The sequence below is a fragment of the Hemitrygon akajei genome, chromosome 19 (assembly GCF_048418815.1).
Source record: "Hemitrygon akajei chromosome 19, sHemAka1.3, whole genome shotgun sequence".
Taxonomy (NCBI): domain Eukaryota; kingdom Metazoa; phylum Chordata; class Chondrichthyes; order Myliobatiformes; family Dasyatidae; genus Hemitrygon; species Hemitrygon akajei.
The window spans coordinates 18,706,142-18,726,367 of NC_133142.1; the positions used below are offsets into that span (position 1 = coordinate 18,706,142).

Sequence of the window (20,226 nt, forward strand, 5' to 3'; positions counted from 1 at the left end):
TTGAGCAGCACAGTCGTGTAGTGGTTGGCACAACGCTTTACAGAACAGGTGACCCAGGTTAACCTCCTGCCACTGTACATTCTCCCCGTGACGTGTGGGTTTCCTTCTACGGTCCAAAGACGTACCGGTTGGTAAGTTAATTGGTCATTGTGAATTGTCCTGTCATTCAGCTCGGATTAAATCGGGGGATTGCTGGGCACTGTGGTTCGAAGGGTCAGAAGAGCCTATTCCATGTTGTATCTCAATAAATTTAAAAAAATATGCATTGCCTCATGTTTATTTGACTTTATTTTCTTTTACTTTTTTATTGGAATCCTGCCAAAGGCTCTCAGCCTGAAACATAAGACTGTTTATTTCCTTACATAGATGCTGCCTAATTTCACAATAGATGGTCTCAAACTTGGCTGCTACAGGAAGGTTGCACATGGGGTCAGCTACACAATCCTGTAAAATTCCAGAGCTACAGAAACAACAACAGAAGCTCCAAAGGTACCATGCCTGGGAGAGGAAACATCTTTGAAGATGGGCTACCCCTGGTGACAATTTGAAGGACGAGCCCAGGACATAGGACTTTGCTAAGCAGCTGGTGGTGGCCTATGCTCCAGTAGAGCTGATAAGTAATTGATGCTGCCTGACCTGCTGAGTTCCTCCAGCATTTTATATATATATTGAGCAGTCCAAGATATAGTGAGGTGGAGATTGAAGGCAGAATAACTTAAGAGAAGTTGTAGCAACCATGGATAATTTCCCAGTACACAATTGCCAGTCAATAAGTTACAAAGTGAAATGATTCTAAAACAACAGGTTACGCCACAAATGGAAGCTTGTACTAATTTCTGGTCACACTTCAGCAAGCCTGAGTCCTAGAAAGGGTGCAGAAGTGGTTGATAGAACAGTTCTACATAGACCTGTGTTCTGAAAATTATTTCAGATTATGACAATAACTTACCTTATTAAACTTTAGACAAGCAAGGTCATTTCAAAGAAAAACTGAAATGCACATTTGCACGTAACTATCCATATAATCAGTTACTGCTGTTCCTAACAGGCTGGTTGAGAACTTAAAAATGTAAATTTCTATAATATCAACAACATACAAAAGTTCAACTTTTTCCTCAAATTTCTAGCAAACTTGAGGTCAGTCAGTGGAAAAAAAGACAATGTTGTATACTAAAAGAATAAAGATTTTTATTAAGCATTGTAAGTTGCATTCAATAGCCTTCCAGTATTACACCACACCATAATCCATCAACAACCGAGCAAACCCAACAGTAGTTCATTCTTGCACAATCCTTATGTAGGTAGAACTCCTTTCAACTTACAGAAAAGGTACTATGTAGCTGTTGCGGGCAGGGGAATCTGGGGGTGGGGGGTGGGGCGTTACATTTTATTTCCGTTCACTAATGTGTGATGAAGAGCATCAGGAAAATTATATGAAATAATAAAGAATTCTGATTCAAAGTACATCTGTTTTGAAACACTAATGAAACAGCAAAACGATACAAGTATACCTGCTTATACTAAACTCTTGACGGGAAATTTTTAAAACGAGCAATTTGCTGAATTGTCTGCTATGTAGGGGGGTAATTTTTTTGACAATTGAAGCTTTTCAAGAATTTTGTAGAAAGATCACTTTGCTAATACAAATGCATAAAACAGCAACAGAGAACAATATGAATACAGTAGCGATGAGTACACCAGGGTTAACATTAATCATTCAGAGTGGCTAGATAATTTCTGTAGTTTTAGAATAAATGCAACAGAGGTCAATAACCACAAAATTTAAGGTTAGAGCAAGATCAGTTAATGACTAAACATATTTTAACATTTTTTTATAGGACTATGACTAACTGTTTTAAAATTTGCAAATGGGCACAGTACTTGTAGGATGGAAGAAAGAGGACGATAACATGCATAATATTAACTACACACTTCAAAATTATGAACCATGCAGAAGTTTAGCCGAAGTAGTACTAATGTCTACATTTGATTCAAAAACCACTGATTTCATTGATTCACGGATGCATGGCAAGAGTCGTCATATTCACAAAATTATCAATTGTATGGTGATGTTTAACTTTTTATAGGTCATCTGCATCTTCAATGAATGGTTTCAGTTGTTTCTTGACATATAATTTGCTTCTTACACATATTTGCTTTTTCTTAAAGATTGCCAAAACTGAAGCTGCAATATTACTTCCTAGTAACTTAACACTGAATTATTTTATTTTTAAAAATCTTTTGCTGACATAACCACACCAAAACTAATGACACTGAAGAAATATTTTTTTTTGTGGTTCTGTGCCTTTTTAGGCTGATGAAATTTAAATCTTAAAATAAGCAACTGACACAACACATAAAATCAATTAAGATGGCAAAGTTATGGTGCCAAGTACTGTACTGTATTTTAACCTATTAAAGACTGCCAAATTAAAGCCATATTTGCTTTACCTTCTGTAAAAGAAAATGAAAATCGTCTTAACCAGTTTGAATGTCTTGTAATACCATGTCAAATGTGGGAGTCAAATGCTCTTCATTCCATTTTGTAGCATTCAACTGCAACTGGCTAGAAAGATTGCTTGTTAAACAGCTGACATCAAAGAGGGATCCGAATTTCCAATGTCCTCAGTTCTCTGAGAAGAAAATAATGTATGCAACTGTAGGCCATCCTTTTCAAATATTCCTATTCTGTAACCTTCCAAACATCCTTCACCCCCTCAACAAAAAACAAAGAAAAACATTACTCTTCCTTTTTCAGGACAGCAGTACCAAGATTTTCATCTCTATTGCAACCGCCATCTGTAGTTAGTGCATTTAAGTGAGGAGTTGTATTGCACATTTTAGAGTCATTATTCAAGGCACTTTCAGTTTGATTGGAAGCCCTGACATCTCCTTTGTTTCCATTAAGCTGGGAAATGGGTTTATTTTCATCTGAAACTCCATTTTCAGCAAGTGAGCTATCTGAAGAGTCTGCTACAAGACCTGACGGAGACTTCTCATGTTCCTCTGAACCATGGTCTCCTGAATATACAGGCCCCTTCAATTCTTGAGCAACTTCTTCTGCAGAAGCGGCATAAGCTGGCTGAACCTGTCATACAAAGGAAACAAAAATAAGGACATGTTTAAACAGCATCTGAACTACTTAGTGAGATATTATAACAAGCCAGTAAATTTACTGACAATATATATGGATCTATGAATTATGTTTTAACAATCATATGGATTTTATGATTTCCACAAAATCATGAAATATTTAACCAGCTCATTGTTTGGCACTCAAAATTGAAAGCAATATGCCATAGAAATTTGACCACAATTGTACACAACTTCAGTACTACAACCTTGCCTGTATTTTTCAACAATGAAGACCAACACTCTTTCCTCTGGACATTTTGACTTAAGTATTTTTATGAATTATGAATGTGGTTTTCTTTATCCCTTTTGTCTGTCTCAAATACTTGTTTCCCATTAATAAGAAAATATTTCAAGTTGTCTATGATTCAAAAGAAAGAACTGAAAAAAGCTGCAGAAGATTGTTAATCTAGTCAGCTCCATCTTGGGCTACTAGCATACAAAGCACCCAGGACATCTTTACGGAGCAGTGTCCATTATTAAGGACCTCCAGCACCCAGGGCATGCCCTTTCCTCACTGTTACCATCAGGCACACACTCAGCGATTCAGGAACAGCTTCTTCCCCTCTGCCATCCGATTCCTAAATGGACATTGAATCTTTGGACACTAACTCACTTTTAAAAAAAAATATAGTATTTCCATTATTGCATTAAAAAAAATCTAATCAATATAATAATTGATTTACTGCTTTTTTATTGTTATTATTTTTTTCTCTCTGCTAGATTATGTATTGCATTGAATTGCTGCTGTTAATAAATTTCACATCACATGCCAGTGATAATAAACCTGATTCTGACTGATATTTTCCAAAACTAAACCGTTTGCCATAAATTTACCCACTTCTCTAATAATGTATCTTATAACTTGTAGATCTACTTTGCTTCCACAGTCACAGTCATCTACAAACTGTACCATACTTTATCTAAGTTATATATGGTGAAGCCTGAGCATTGATCATTAGGGAAAAGAGCTTCATTCACATCCTGGCAATTAGTGTATGAATCTCTTGCCCCTAACAATTTACCAATCTGCTTCATCTTTCTATAACTATAGCCATTGTTACAGATAGTTTAAGTGAAATGTGTAAAGATCTTGCAAATAGAATATAATGTGGCAAAATGCAGAACAGCCTATTTTGGAAGGAAATCTATAGTTTAAAAAAGTATACGTTATCAATTAGAGACTGCACCAGTACTGGATGTTCCACTGCAAGACTTGCAAAAGGCTAATGTGGTGGTACAAATAACCAGCAAAGCTAATTATGTTATTTTATTGTGAGAGGAATCAAATGCAAAATAAGGGAATTTGTGCTGCAGCTATATAAGACATTAATGAGATGTTACATTTATTTAAGGAAGGATGGTAATGTGCTGGAAACAGTTTAGACAAAGTTTATGAGACATCTGGAATGGACATGTTATCACAGGGAGAAAGATTAGATAGATTGGGGATATATCCACTAGAGCTGAGAAAAGTGAGGGGGGACTTGATTGAAACATTTAAGACCCTGAAGTGCCTTGGCGGGATGGATGTTAAGAAAATATTTCTTCACTGAGAGAAATTAGAACTAGGGAACATTTTGGGAAAAAAAAATCACTTATTTAAAGACTCGAGTGAGATGAAATTTTCTCTCTCAATGTGTGGTGAGTCTTGAAGCTTTCTTCCTCAAAGGAGAGTAGATACAGAGATTTTACGTCTTTTAAAGCAGAAGTAGCTAGATCTTGATGAGCAAGGACTGAGCAATTAATCATGAGTAGTCTTAGATTCAGTTAAGGATACAATCAGATGAACCACCATCTTATTAAATAGGAGAGTAGGTTCAAAGGGGCAGCTTCCTCACGTTCCAAATCATTATGTACCATATAATTATAGATAGAAAACTTGTGAGTTGTCATGGCATAACTTCTTGGATCTAAAAGTACTCTGAGAAACTTGTTTATGGTCAAATCCTAAAACAGAGCACCTTTGATATCCCCTTTGCTCCATGACTTGAAAAGAAGGGTAAGATGCATGAGACGATGTAAGGCCCAGCCCACGGAATTCACAGGAACCAAGACCTGAGCCCAACCTGACGTACTGTGCCAGTAGAGGAGGCCATGGACCCAGTGACCAACCATTTTAATTCCACTCCCCATTCCTGTCAATGTCAATTCCTCCCACATGTCAATCCATAGCCTTCTCTACTGCCAAGATGAGGCCACTCTCAGGTTGGAATAGCCACCTGGATAGCCTTCAACCCGATGGCAAGAGCACTGAATTCTCTAACTTACTCCTCCTCCTTTCTTTTTCCATTTCCCATTCTGGGTTGCTCGTACCCCCTCTCTTCTCCTCACCTGCTTATGATCTTCCATTGGTGCCCCCCCCCCCCCATTTCCCTTTCTCCCTTGATCCACTCTCATCCAGTAAGATGCCTTATTATTAGATTCCTTATTACTATTCTTATTCCTTTACCTTTCTCACATCCCAACGTTGCCATTCATCCCCTCCCCCATCAACCTACCTTCCCCCTCACCTGGCTTCACCTATCAGCTGCCAGCTTGTATTTTCCCCTCTCCCACTTTTCTCTTGCTTCTTCCTCTCCACAGGTGTCGCCTGACCTGTTGAGCTCCTCCAGCATTTTGTGTGCGTTACTCAAGATTTCCAGCATGTCTTGTATTTACATCAAATTACTGTTTATTGACTACAGTTCAGCCTTCAGTACAATTACACCAAACAAACTTATTAACAAAATCTGGACCCTGTGAGTTAATTCTTCCCTCTGCAAATGAATCCTGACTTCCTGACCAACAGATCGCAATTAGTAAGGATAGGGAGCAACATCCTCACCATGATTATTCGAAACACCGGGGCTCCACAAGGTTACATCCTCAGTCCCCCTACTCTACTCTCTGTATACTCATGACCATGTGCCCAGATTCTGCTCTAACCCCACCTAAAAGTTTGTAGATGATATGAATGTAGTGGGGGGGCATCTGAAGTACTGGCAAATTGGAGTACAAGAAGCTGATAGAGAGCTTAGTGACATGGAGTCATGATGTATCAAGTGAACAAAAGAGCTGGTCATTGACTTCAGAAAGGGAGAAGGTGGACATGCTCCTGTCTACATCAATGGTTTACTGAGGTTCAGAGGGTTGCGAGCTTTACTTTCCTAGGTGAGAACATTATCAATAACCTGCTCTGGTCCAAAAAAGCTTACAAGTGCCTCTACTTGCTCAGGAGGCTAAAAGAAATTCAGAATGTTGACTCTTATCAATTTTTATTGATGTTCCAGAGAAAGCATTCAATCTGGATGCATAATGGCTTGGTATGGCAACTGTCCTGCATGGGTCTGCAAAAAATCTGCAAAGTTGAGGACACAACTCAGCACATCACAGGAACTAGCCTCCCCTCTATGGACTCTTGTCTAAACTCTTTGCTGCCTCAGTAAAGCAGCCAGCATAATCACCATAACCACCTCGGACATTCTCTCTTATCCCTTCTCCCACAGGGCAGAAGTTACAAAAGACTGAAAGCATGTACCACCAGACTCTAGGCCAGTTTCTACCTCAGTTATCAAACTCCTGAATGATAAAATGGACTCCTAGCTTCACAATCTACCTTGTTATGAACTTGCACTTTTATAGATTGCCTGCACTAAACTGTTCCACTTTATTTTGTATTGTCACTGTTTTTAGCTTATTCTAGCTCAATGCACTGTGTAATTATTTGATCTGTATAATAGTATGCAAGACAATCCTTTCATTTTACCTTGGTTACAATAATAAATGAATACCAATACCAATGAGATTTTAGAATGAATGCAACTGTTTAGTCTACAGACTATAAGCAAGTTAATTGATTCCTGGAAACCTGACAGAGAACCTATATAAGATTGAGCTAGAAGGAGTGTATCAATTCCATGAGATAAACCACATTAACTGTTTCTCCTGTCCAAGATTGTTTGTCATGCAGAATATTTCTAATTTGATGTTCAATGTGGGGCACATTCTTAAAAAAAAATAGGTCCGAATTATTAGTTTTCTACAGAAAGGGCCAAAATGTTCAGATCTAAATATGTTTTCATTAGAAAATAGCTAGTAAAATAACCTGGATGATGAAAGGAAACGTAGTGTATCAGAAAGGAAAGTCATCTTAATGTTTACATTTTTGTGCTGACACCGTAATGTCTTTAGGGGACATTACTCTTTTCCAGGTTGAAAACCTACATTTATTCAAACATAGAAAACTAGGTGCAGGGGTTGCCCATTTGGCCTAGAGCCTGCTCTGCAATTCTGGGGATCACTTGTGATCGCATTGTCTCAGTACAATTCGCACATATCCCTCAAAGCCTTTTGTGACTAGAAATCTATCTACTTTCTACATGTATTTGGTTATTTGGCCTCCACAGCCTACTGTGATAGAGAATGTCACAAGGTGACCGTAGAAAAGAAATTTCTCATCTCAATCCCAAATCTCGTCTTGGAACCCAAGACCGTGGCCCATGTGTAATAAACATAGTGTCAGCCATTTCCTACCGGCATTTCACACCAACCTGTATCAACCTTTCTTCACCTCTGCTGATGCTGTTGGTGAGGGTTTAAGTTAGACTGGAAAAGAAATGTGAAAACTATCAAAAGAGAGAGAAATTAAGTTGGATACAGAAGATAGAAATTTAGTAAATGAGTGTGGAAGGTGGAGGAACGAGTTTATATGACTAAGAGAGAATACTGAAAGCTTAAGGTAGTTTGAAATTCTGTATCTATGGAGAAAAAGTTGGGAGAATTTGCTGAATGCAAAATTGGCTAGTTATATTCATTCCAAAATAAAAGCTACATACAAATCGTACCAGTTGCATTTGCCTCTAGGTAAATTATATTTCTGAAGTCAAAACCTAAAATCTTGCCAATTATGAAGAATCATATCCAAGTTAACAATAAAATGGGGGGGGGGGGGGGGGAGAAACATACAACTCCTGCCAAACTAGCAAGAATTATTCAGAGATTTAACTTTTCTGTTGAATTCCCTTGAAGCACCAGCTTTGACTGGTTCTGTGAAATTATAACTTCTCAATTATGTAATAAAGGATCTAGCAAGTTGGTCTTACACAAGTCATTTACCTTGGTGGGAAACAATGATTTTACTGGGAACATACAATGGTAAAAAATTATGTTGATGACAGTTTCCATAAAGGCTTTACTTAAAAATCAACAATCAGAACACAAATTGTAAACTGACACGAAGCCCAGATACAAGTGTACTGGACAGACTGTCACTCCTTTTCACAAGATTTTAAATCATCTAAATCTTATGGAACTGTTAAAGCTGAAGCTCATATCAAATAATTCCAGACAGCTCATGCTGATGACATCGTTTTAGTTTTCCTGTGCCTTTTTTTTGGTAGTCACTTTACACAATTAGGGCCACCTCCTTTCCTATGGTACCACAACCACCACTTTATCATAAGGTAGTTATCTTGAATAAATTGTTTTTTCTCTTCCACTTATAGGCCTGCTGTTAATTCTGCATCAGTTGTATCATAAAACTTCCATTTTCTACTTTTCCTGCAAACATAATTGCTGATAATCCAGACAAGCCTTAGAACTCCCAAACGTCAGTAATTTCACAATCCTTTACCTTTGGATAACATAACACTTGACTTTTGTTTCTTCCCCCAACTTTCTTCTTATCAATTTAGCAGTTGATTCCCTTGCCATCGATTCTTGTTAAGGCTTTAGTCCTGCAAGCAGCACCTTTCCCAGCACTGTAACTTAGCTTTATGTTGTTACAGTCAATGTGAATGACTCAGCACATTCTGAGAAAGCATACTCATACTACTTTTTCCCTTAGACTGCTGTCTTCATTTTTACATTATTCATTAGCCTAAATTCACACATCCAGGCTGTCATGGTCCGGATCGGTTCCGCTTTAAATTTAGTTAGGTTGCGTTATGATCCGGACCATTGACTCCTTGTTCCCTTCTAATTTCCTGTTTCATGTGTCCCTCGAGCTTGGCCATTAAGGTAATCTACTCTCGACCGAACCGGCAGTTTATAAGCCCCTGGCTTTAGCCGTTCGGGGCGAGAGTGTTAAGGAGCATTGGCAAAGTCACCGTCGCTACTACAAGCCAGTCATCCAGCTGGAGCCGACTACGTTTCTTGCGGAAGCCAGGTCCTTTTCCGCAGCGGCGTGCCAGCAATTCGCCTTCCCTTGCCAGAGTGCGTCCGGGTAAGGTCAAACCGCCAGGGGTGAGTTAAGAGCTCCCGCAGCTTGGAACAAACTTGGGTCTGGTGTTTCATGGCCTGTGTCTGTGTCTGTCCCTTAAAGAAGAAGAGTCCCGGCTCGACGCCTGACCCGAAGGCGGAGTCCTGGCTCGGTGTTCATGTCCTGTGTCTGTGTCTGTCCTTTGAAGAAGAGTCCTGGCTCAATGCCTGACCTGAAGGCAAAGTCTTGGCTCGGTGTCTCATGTCCAAGTGTCCACGTTCTGGCTGTGGCGATCCAAGTACCGAATGCTGGCAGCGGCGGTCCAAGTTCCCGGCGTCCCAAGTCCTGGTCGCGGCGATCCAAGTTCCCAGCCTCCAAGTCCAAGGTCCGCATTCCTCCCGGTCTCCAAGTCCAAGGTTCGTATTCCTTTTTGCCCTCCTTGAATTCCCGGTTCTCCATGTAGAGAGTAATAAATTTGATTTTATTGAACCTAAGAAAGACGTGTTTGTGTCCTCTTTGAGCCCCCTTGCCCCCACTGTGTAACAGGCATGTTTTTAAAATACAAGGAGGTAGAATAGTACAGTACAGTAACAGACTGTTTGGTCATTGTTACCTGTGCCGACTACAATCTTCTTTGAGCTACTTCTACTTTCTTATATTTTACTTCAATTTCACATCATACTTGATATTCTGGCATCAAAACATTTAACAAATTTATTCTATACCCATCTCTGTTAAACCCTTACTGAGATAACAGAGCAAAAACAGAGATGGTTGCAAAAAAACTCATGTCATTAATTAAAGAAGAGCAGGGGAATTTCCTAATGATTTGCTCATCAAAGTGGCATCATATCCTTTGGTTCTAAGGGCTAAATTACTTCCTTGAGAATCCCAAAAGTCATTAAAACAAGAATAAACAGAACAGCAATTCCAAACTGACTAAAACTACTTCACAAAAAAATTCTTAGCGCAGTACCTTTACAAGGTTCTCCACACTGAGTTATTTATTTATCTATGTACGAAGCTATAAATAGAACATAATAGAATATAAATCGAACATAATATTTTCTGAAAGCCAGAGATGCTAGTGTAGTATAAGCTTCCTTAGGGCTTAATGCAACTTAGAAGGACATTTCAGCAAACTTAATCATCATCCTAGTTATATGGGGGAATGAAAGTGAGCTTGGAAGGTCAGTAGTCAAAACACACACAATGGATACATGATCTGACCTGGAAACATTGCTATCAGACTAATGGGTACTAATGGTTTTTTTTGTTTCTACGTGCACTTTTAGCATCATCAAGTGATAAATCCATGTTCTTCAGAACACATTTCAGGTCTTCTTCCATCAGCATGAAACTCATCTCGGGCTTTGCTTGAGCAGATTCACAGAGACTGCACAACCATGGCTTAGACCTCGTAAATTTCAATCAGATCACACTTTAATCATACTTCACTGTTAAAAACGGTCAACTTACGTGGACTGATAAGGGAGTAGAAGGGGGAAACAGGTTGAACAAGGAGTAGAAAACTGGTTAGAAATGGAGGGAAAGTGGCTCCTTTTTCATTTACTCTGCTTTTTTAATTTGGATTAAAAGAAAACATTTTAATCTTGGGCCCCCACCATGATGTTTTGCACCTTTCAAGTGCAAGTTACATAGTGAGTATCTTTCTGCTTCCAGAAGGTTGAACAAGCAAGCTGCAACTGATACAACTAACTTGTAGCTGCAACAATCACCCAGCTCAATTTTCATAACGTTTTTATTGATACCAAAGCATAAACATCACCCATCATATGAAATCAATTTATAGCTTCATTTACATAGTGTGCTAGCCACAGATACAGGAATGATTTGACAATGCAATTTATAGCAGAGGTACCTCATGGTAGGTAAAATTCCTGGTCTGCTTTATCCTTGGTGATACAACAGTATCATCTGTATTTTGTGTTCCAAGTAATGGAATATAAATAAATATCCCATCAAAGCCAATACATTTAATTCTAACAGGAAGAATAAAAACATCTTCTTATGGCTCACCCCTTGATTTCTGACATTCCAGATAGCAGCACTTTTAGTGTGGTACTTGGACCCTCTGCTGAAACGACTAGCAGCCGGGCTGGAGATAATTCCTCTTGCACGTCTTTTTTTAAAAAAAAAGCAAAATATTTCAGCTGCAAGGAATGCCATTAGCATGAGCACATTAACAATATCACAAAGGAGTTCAAAAATACTTATCATAATCGCTTTTTAAAAATTGAAGCATGTTAAATACTATTTGACCAAATCCAAACTTTGCAAAACTAGCATTATAATCATATTCTAGTTTATCCAATAATCTATGTGAAAGGAGCCTACTGCTGTTTGGATTAATAGCTCAAGTTTATTATCATTTACCCATATGAGGAGTGATTGATAAGTTCATGGCCCAAGACAGAAGGAGTCAATTTTAGAAAACCTAGCACATTTATTTTTCAACAGAGTCCCCTCCTACATTTACACACTTAGTCCAGCGGTCATGGAGCATACGGATCCCTTCTTTGTAGAAGTGGTCCACTGCAGGGGTGATTGATAAGTTTGTGGCCTAAGGTAGAAGGAGATGAGTTATTAACTTCAAACTTTCTTCATTATCACTCAAAGAGTTGAACTGCACGTGCATGTAATGACAATGCCTTGGACCTCCAAGTGGTCCACAGCAGGGGTGATTGATAAGTTTGTGGCCAAATGAAGAAGGAGATGAGTTATACAGCTCTCGCTAAATGCACATGCAGTTCAACTCCTTGAGTGAAAATGTAGAAAGTTTGAAGTTAATAACCCATTTCCTTCTACCTTGGGCCACGAACGTATCAATCACCCCATGCTGTGTACCACTTCTGGAGGTCCAAGATGCCGACTTCTACAAAGAAGGGATCCGTAGGCTCCACGACTGCTGGACTAAGTGTGTAAATGTAGGACAAAAATAAATGTGCTAGGTTTTCTAAAATTGACGCCTTTTACCTTAAGCCACGAATTTATCAATCACCCCTCGTACATATGTAAAATGCCAAATGAAACAATGTTCTTCTGGACCAAGGTACACAACACAGTACGTGTAACTCACATGCAACCCATAAAGTCACATTACCACAAAATACTAACACATAATAAAATATAGTAGTTTCCCATCCTAACAGTCCTTCCCTAATGCTAGGAAACCTCCTGCCTAATGATTAGGAGTCAAAAAGATTGCGGGATGAATGGTATTTCCCTCAATTGAGGGAACAGTATTTTCCTCAAGATCCATTGTATGCCACGTTTATCACTGAAAGCCACTTAAGGATCAAAAGTGGATGCAAAAATTCCAATGCAGGATAAACCCTGTAATTGTTATTGTAATGCAATGATCATATGAGTTTCCTAGTTAAGCCCCTGTTAACTTAAATAATGTATCAATCAGCTAGCATTGCCCTGCTGATTAACTGCAAACACACTTGCAATTTTCGTGGAATATTGTAGCTAAAGGTGATCAAAATTATTGAGATGATTGTGACTTGCCAGACACAGAACAAAGAAAGGAATCCCCTCCATTCTAAAACTGCACTGGAGATACACAGAGGAAATAACAAGAGACAAGGCTGAATTTTATGGGCCATTAACTGTGGTTAGGCCTGTTACTTAATATTTTTCCCTCAGGAAGTTGGCCAGATTGCCAAAACCCATAGAGGTCAGTGTATGTTTCACCTCCCAACCAAATTCTTATCAGGTAAGAGATTGGCATATAGCTGAAAGCTTAATCTCAAGCCCTATGCTTTGGCTGGAAGTCTCTATACACCTGTTGTCTTTAGCAAAAAGGTCACTAAGTGATTGAGACCCCAGCAAGGAATGGTGTCTCCAGCTCATTCTGGGATGGGGTGGAGAATGGAAGGTAATTAGCAAGAGATCCCTTCTCATACACAAAGAAATGGTATAACCTAAGAAATTGTACCAATGGTTTTCCCAGTCAATCATCCAGGAAGATCAAGTATTGTACATCAGAATACATAAAGCTGTATACCAGAATCCACAACCCCCTTCCAGTCAAGACCAATATTTGACAAACGTGCCAGACTGTCAAATTCAGTTGGGAATTAGTCATACAGCAATACAACACATACTGTATACAGTATCTGATGAACCTATCCAGATAGTCAATCTTCCTCAATACCCCATCTCACACTCTCAACTGATTTACAAGCAAGCACCTATATGTCACTCTTCTTCCCAATAGATTACTGGTAAACCTACTGAATCAGTGATAGAAATACCTGCAAAAAGTGAATTATATTGATTTATAAACACAAGATATTCTGCAGATGCTGGAAATCCAAAGCAACACATACAAAATGCAGGAAATACTCCGGAAGTCATGCAACATCTATGGAAATGAATAATAGCCTCGTGGGTAGCCTCCAACCTGATGGCATGAACATCGATTTCTCTAACTTCCAGCAATTTTTTCCCTTCCACCTTTCCTCTTCTTCAATTCCCCACTATAGCTCCCCCTTAGCTCTTCTATTCTCTTTACCTAACTGTCACCTCCCCCTGGTATCCCTCCTCCTTTCCTTGGTCAACTTTCCTCTCCTACATTGTTTCTACTTCTGAAGCCCTTTAACTTTTCTACCTGTTACCTCCCAACTTCTTATGCCATTCCTCTTCCCCCACGCACCCAGCTTCACCTATCACCTTCTAGTTTGTACTCCTTCCCCTCCCCCCACCTTCTTATTCTGGATTATCCTCCCTTCCGTTCCAGTCTTGATGGCAGGTCTCTGCCCAAAACTTTTTACTCTTTTCCATAGATGCCACCTGGCCTGCTGAGTTCCTCCGGGACTTTGTGGGTGTTGCATAGCATTGTGAAGTCTGAGTGATGCTGTATAATCTAGCCTACTGGGATGTGACTGGCAGACTAGAATGTATAAATGAGACAAGACAGGAATCACAAGCAAAACTGGCAAATCCTGAAACAAAGAGCAAGTTCTCTGAAGTTGGAGAATTCTATGAGCTCTGCAGGGAGGGTGCAAATAAAAGAAATAACTCCTTCAGATTAAAGTAACATATTCTGTAAAATTATACAAAAAATCTACATTTATGCCTCAAAACCTCAGCACTCATGTGGTATTATACTGGTCACAAATCAATTATAATATAAAATGATTATTTTATATCATTTTATTCTGTAAAATGTTTATGATATAAAATTATTTTGTTTTTCAGACCTCTTGCAGTTGTCTCAAAAAAAAACTTTAATTCATTTGAATAAACAATAGTATTGGGCTGCCCTTTACTTAGGATTGCTTGTTTCCTGTTATTGATAATGACAAAGGCAAAAACATCTGAGCACACACCAAAACCGACATGAAACATTGGGTAGATTTTCTTCAAGTCTCCTACCATTGGAAAACCACAAGGTCAGTTTAAGAAAATCATAAGTGCCTATTAATTTCTAACTACTGTCATCAGTGAGAGAGAAAATTGCAGGCTTTATGTCAATCTTCTGTGTGCACATCCCAGTTAATTGCACATCCCAAGTTAATTGCAAAAAATCCACCCTACAATCTAAAAGTTAAGTCTGTGAATTTATTTTCATGCTTCTCACAAAGATGAGAAGCATGAAAATTTGATGCTAGTCAGTCAGAAAGATAGAAAGAAAAACATTTTGAAATTCTCAAATAAAAAGTATAATATACATTTCTACTGAGTATAATTAATCATTTAATTATTGTACTTCAGCAAAAATATGAAGCAAATTGCTTTGGAACATTATACTGGCTGCATAAGATAAAAAATTCTCCTCAGGCAAAGTAAAAATAAAATGAACAATAGCATGTGGTTATAACCAGACTATCAATTTGTTTAACTGAGTCTCAGGATATTTTAAATGCACAGTAAAATTGCTAAAATGCAGTTCTATATCAAAATAAATATTGTTTAAGCAATATAACTGAAAACTTAAATGCTAATTTATTAAACAGATTATATTCACTATGTTAAGGGTTTAAGTTTAAATTTCATGCCCCAGCACAAACATTCTAAAAACTGTTGAAAATCCATAGCAATTAGAAATATAATATGATTTAATTGTTGCTTTGGCAAAGAAAGACATAATTTATATAACATATTTCATAATCCTTTTAGGGTATCCCAAAATATTTTATAGCCAATAAAGTACCTCTGAGATAGTCATCATTTCAATGTAAGAAATAAGGCAGTCAAACCGTGCACAGGAAGCTTCCACAAAAATGCATTACAACGATGATCAGATTGTATGTTTTATTAATGGTAATTTAGGGGTCTTAACACCTTGGAATCTTTTACATCATGTAAGAGACCAAATGTGGCTTTCTTTATCATAGTGAACATGGGCTTTGAAGATTCAGTATAACACCTCAGCAAATACTAAAAAGAGATAGCAGTAAGTTCATATGCAAATCAATTTTCTCCACCCACCATGGAATGTCTCAATGGAACTGCACGTAGATCAGTAGTGAAAAGGCTCCTAAACAGGAAGATATTAATAGTGCTGCAGGCAAAACTGTTTTCCTACCCCAATTGAAAGTGATGTTGCTTTGTGACACGAAGTAATTGATGAACTGTAGACAGGTTTAGTGATATTTAACTAGTATCCATTACTTGGATTCTGTTCAGGGTCTTTAAAAGACCAATTCATCCTTGTTGTACTGGAAAATTTGTTCCTTTTTATCTGATTTTAGTTCTAATTATTTAAATGTTTCATGCCATGAATTCAAACTCTGTAAGAATATGAACACAGTAAGTGGATGTAACACAATTAAATCTACTGTAGTCATCGTACCCTCTGGCTGGTCCTCCCACAGAAACAACTTGCAAAGGGAAAGCTGTTCTGCCACGCCCACGTTTGCTCCCTGCCCACTGGCCCACAACTGTCCCTGCGATCTCCAGTTTTCCTCCCTGAGAGGGCATTGGCTGAACACCTGCAAATGAGAAGTTGTAATTAATACATGTATATTCTTTAGCAGATCAAAATGACAATGGAAAATATAAAACCATATCAAAAAATCTTTGATAAATCTGCCAAAAAAATTACCAAAGTGAAAAGAAAATTTCTAGAGGTCAAAATATAGAACATTAATTGCCACACAGACTACAAACACACATTCCACAGCTGCATTATATAAACATTCTGCTACATCTTAAGAATCCTTTCAAAGACTGCTAAAGATCTACTATTCTGATTGGTACAGTTGGTGCAGTTACCAACAGGCTGGAGCTCATCGCTAATGAAGATAGATTAGTATTAAGTTATCCATCATCAAGCAGTTCATTTGCCATGCAGAAGCAATTAACAAAAAAATTAGTTACACTGCTTTTCAAAGCCAAAGAATCACTTCTTCCAGTTTCAATTATCCCCAAATAATCATATGATTGCTTTTATTAAAAAAAACTTTAAAAACTCAGCCTCTTTTAGAACTGATAAATGATTGTGCCTCAAGAGAAAGTTCAAACTTATTGCATCTGACTACATGTATACACACATACACACACACAACCAAACAACATTCTTCCAGACCACAGTGCACACAGCACATAAAAAAATTACCATAAATAAGTTAATATTAACTTATTTCCTTCATATACAACGGTACCTGTAACTGTCACAAATAGAGCGGAGCGAGATCCCAGTGATCCTCTTGGCAGTTTCTAACTATCCTCTATAGGGCCTTGTGATCTGAACCCTTGCACCAACTGTACCACACAATGATTGAGGCACAACTGCGCAGGCGCGTGGATGTCAGCGAGTTAGACCGGCAGGAAGAATTTAAAAAGACAGTTTTATAGAGCAGGCAACAGAGTAGAGAGAGTCAGTGTAGGAGGGCTTTGGCTGAACGGGGCTTAGGCAATAGTGGGTTGAGGTGAGGTAAGTTACTTGTTAAGAATAGGAACAGGAAGCACAGTATGCCTGCGAAGCCTGTGTTCTTTACAGGGTGTCAAATGTAGGATGTTCGGGAGACTCCCAGCCTCCCGGGCGGTCACATCTGCGCCAGGTATGTCGAGCTGTAGCTCCTTAGGGACGGTGTTAGGGAATGGGAGATGCAGCTCAATGACCTTCGTCTGGTCAGGGAGAGTGAGGAGATGATAGCTGGGGCTATAGGCAAGTAGTCACACCAGGGCCTCGGGAGACAGATAAGTGGGTTAACAGAGAGGAAAGAGAAGGGCAAGAGTCAGATACCAGAGAGTACCCCTGTGGCTGTCCCCCTTAACAATAAGTCCTCCTGTTTGAGTACTGTTGGGGTGGGATGACCTACCTGGGGGAAGCAACAGTGGCTGTGTCTCTGGCACAGAGTCTGGCCCTGTGGCTCAGAAGGGTAGGGAAAGGAAGAGGATGGCAGCAGTGATAGGGGACTCTATAGTTAGGGGGTCAGATAGGCAATTCTGTGGATGCAGGAAAGAAACTTGGATGGTAGTTTGCCTCCCAGGTGCCAGGGTCTGGGACGATTCTGATCGTATCCATGATAACCAGAAGTGGGAAGGTGAATAGTCAGAGGTAATGGTACATATTGGTACCAATGACATAGGCAGGAAAAGGTAGGAGGTCCTGAAAACAGACTACAGGGAGTTGGGAAGGAAGTTGAGAAGCAGGACCTCAAAGGTAGTAATCTCAGGATTACTGCCTGTGCCACACGACAATAAGTATAGGATTAGAGTGAGGTGGAGGATAAATGTGTGGCTGAGGGTTTGGAGCAGGGGGCAGGGATTCAGATTTCTGGATCATTGGGACCTCTTCTGGGGCAGGCATGACCTGTACAAAAAGGACGGGTTGCACTTGAATCCGAGGGAGACCAATATCCCGGCAGGGAGGTTTGCTAGGCTATTGGGAAGAGTTTAAACTAGAATTGCTGGGGGTGGGAACCAAACTGAAGAGACGGAGGAAGGGGCAGTTGGCTCACAAATAGAGAAAGCTTGCAGACAGTGTGAGAGGGAGAATAGGCAGGTGATAGAGAAGGGATATGCCTCAGACTGATGGTTTGAGATGTGTATATTCTAATGCAGGGAGTATCATGAACAAAGCGGATGAGCTTAAGAGTGTGGATCAGTACTTGGAGCTGTGATGTTGTGGCCATTAGAGAGATTTGGATGGCCTCAGGGACAGGAATGGCTACTTAGAAAGCCAGGCTTTAGATGTTTCAGAAAGCACAGGGAGGGAGGCAAAAGAGGTGGGGGTGTGGCACTGCTGATCAGAGATAGTGTTATGTCTGCAGAAAAGGAGCAAGTCATGAACAGGAAGGGGTCAATAACTCTACTGGGTGTTTTTTATAGACCACCCAATAGTAAAAGGGACATCAAGGAGCAGATAGGGAGACAGATTCTGGAAAGCTGCAATAATAACAGGGCTGCCATGGTGGGAGATTTTAATTTCCCCAATATTGATTGGCATCCCCCTAAAGCAAGGGGTTTAGATGGAGTGGAGTTAGGTGTGTTCAGGAAGGTTTCCTAACATAATATGTAGATACGCCTACAAGAGGAGAGGCTGTTCTTGATCTGGTATGGGTAAATGAACCTGTTCAGGTGTCAAGTCTCTCAGTGGGAGAGCATTTTAGCGATAGTGATCACAATTCTGTTTCCTATATCATAGCATTGGAGAGGGATAGGAACAGACAAGTTAGGAAAGCGTTTAATTGGAGTAAGAGGAACTATGAAGCTATCAGGCAGGAACTTGGAAGCATAAATTGGGAACAGATTTTCTCAGGGAAATGTACAGCAGAAAAGTGGCAAACGTTCAGGGGATAATATTTGCGTGGCATTCTGCATAGGTACGTTCCAATGAGACGGAGAGGATGGTAAGATACAGGAACCATGGTGTACAAAGGCCATTGAAAATCTAGTCAAGAAGAAAAGAAAAGCTTATGGAAGGTTCAAAGACCTTGGTGAGTAGGATTAAGGAAAAGCCCAAGGCATTCTACAAGTATGTAAAGAGCACGAGGATAAGATGCGAGAGAATAGGACCAATCAAGTGTGACAGTGGAAAAGTGTGCATGGAACCTGAGGAGACAGTGGAGGTACTTAATGAACACTTTGCTTTGGCAATTATAGGGATGACTTACAGCGGAATGAAAAGTTTGAACATAGACATTAAGAAAGAGGATGTGCTGGAGCTTCTGGAAAGCATCAAGTTAGATAAGTCACCAGGACTGGATGAGATATACCCCAGGCTACTGTGGGAGGTGAGGGAGGAGATGGCTGAGCCTCTGGCAATGATATTTGCATCATCAATGGGGACGGGAGAGGTTCTGGAGGATTGGAGGGTTGCAGATGTTGTTCCCTTGTTCAAGAAAGGGAGTAGAGATAGCCCAGGAAATTATAGATCAGTGAATCTTACTTCAGTGGTTGGTAAGCTGATGGAGAAGATCCTGAGAGGCAGGATATATGAACATTTGGAGAGGCATAATATAATTAGGAATAGTCAGCATGGCTTTGTCAAAGGCAGGTTGTGCCTTATGAGCCTGGCTGAATTTTTTGAGGATATGACTAAACACATTGATGAAGGTAGAGCAGTAAACGTAGTGTATAAGGATTTCAGCAAGGCTTATTGAGAAAGTAAGGAGGCATGGGATCCAAGGGGACCTTGCTTTGTGGATCCAGAATTGTTTTGCCCACAGAAGGCAAAGAGTGGTTGTACACAGGTCATATTCTGCATGGAGGTTGGTGACCAGTAGTGTACCTCAGGGATCTGTTTTGGGACCCCTTCTCTTTGTGATTTTTAGAAATGACCTGGACAAGGAAATGGAGGGATGGGTTAGTAAATTTGCTAACGATACAAGGTTGGGGTTGTCGTGGATAGTGTGGAGAGCTGTCAGAAGTTACAACGGGACATCGATAGGATGTAAAACTGGGCTGAGAAGTGGCAGATGGAGTTCAACCCA

At 39.5% G+C, this 20,226-nt stretch overlaps 1 protein-coding gene across 1 annotated transcript in view; it reads right to left on the reverse strand.

Moving 5' to 3' along the window:
* Window positions 1-1,163: 1,163 nt before the first annotated feature.
* Window positions 1,164-20,226, reverse strand: part of LOC140741793 (constitutive coactivator of PPAR-gamma-like protein 1 homolog) — a 137,976-nt gene continuing 118,913 nt past the window's right edge. The window contains exons 15-17 of the mRNA XM_073072182.1: window positions 16,140-16,278; window positions 11,354-11,456; window positions 1,164-3,088 (exon numbers count right to left, since the gene is read on the reverse strand). Of these exons, the coding sequence (XP_072928283.1) occupies window positions 2,741-3,088; window positions 11,354-11,456; window positions 16,140-16,278 (590 nt within the window). The 3' untranslated portion in view covers window positions 1,164-2,740. The remainder of the gene's footprint in view (window positions 3,089-11,353; window positions 11,457-16,139; window positions 16,279-20,226) is intronic.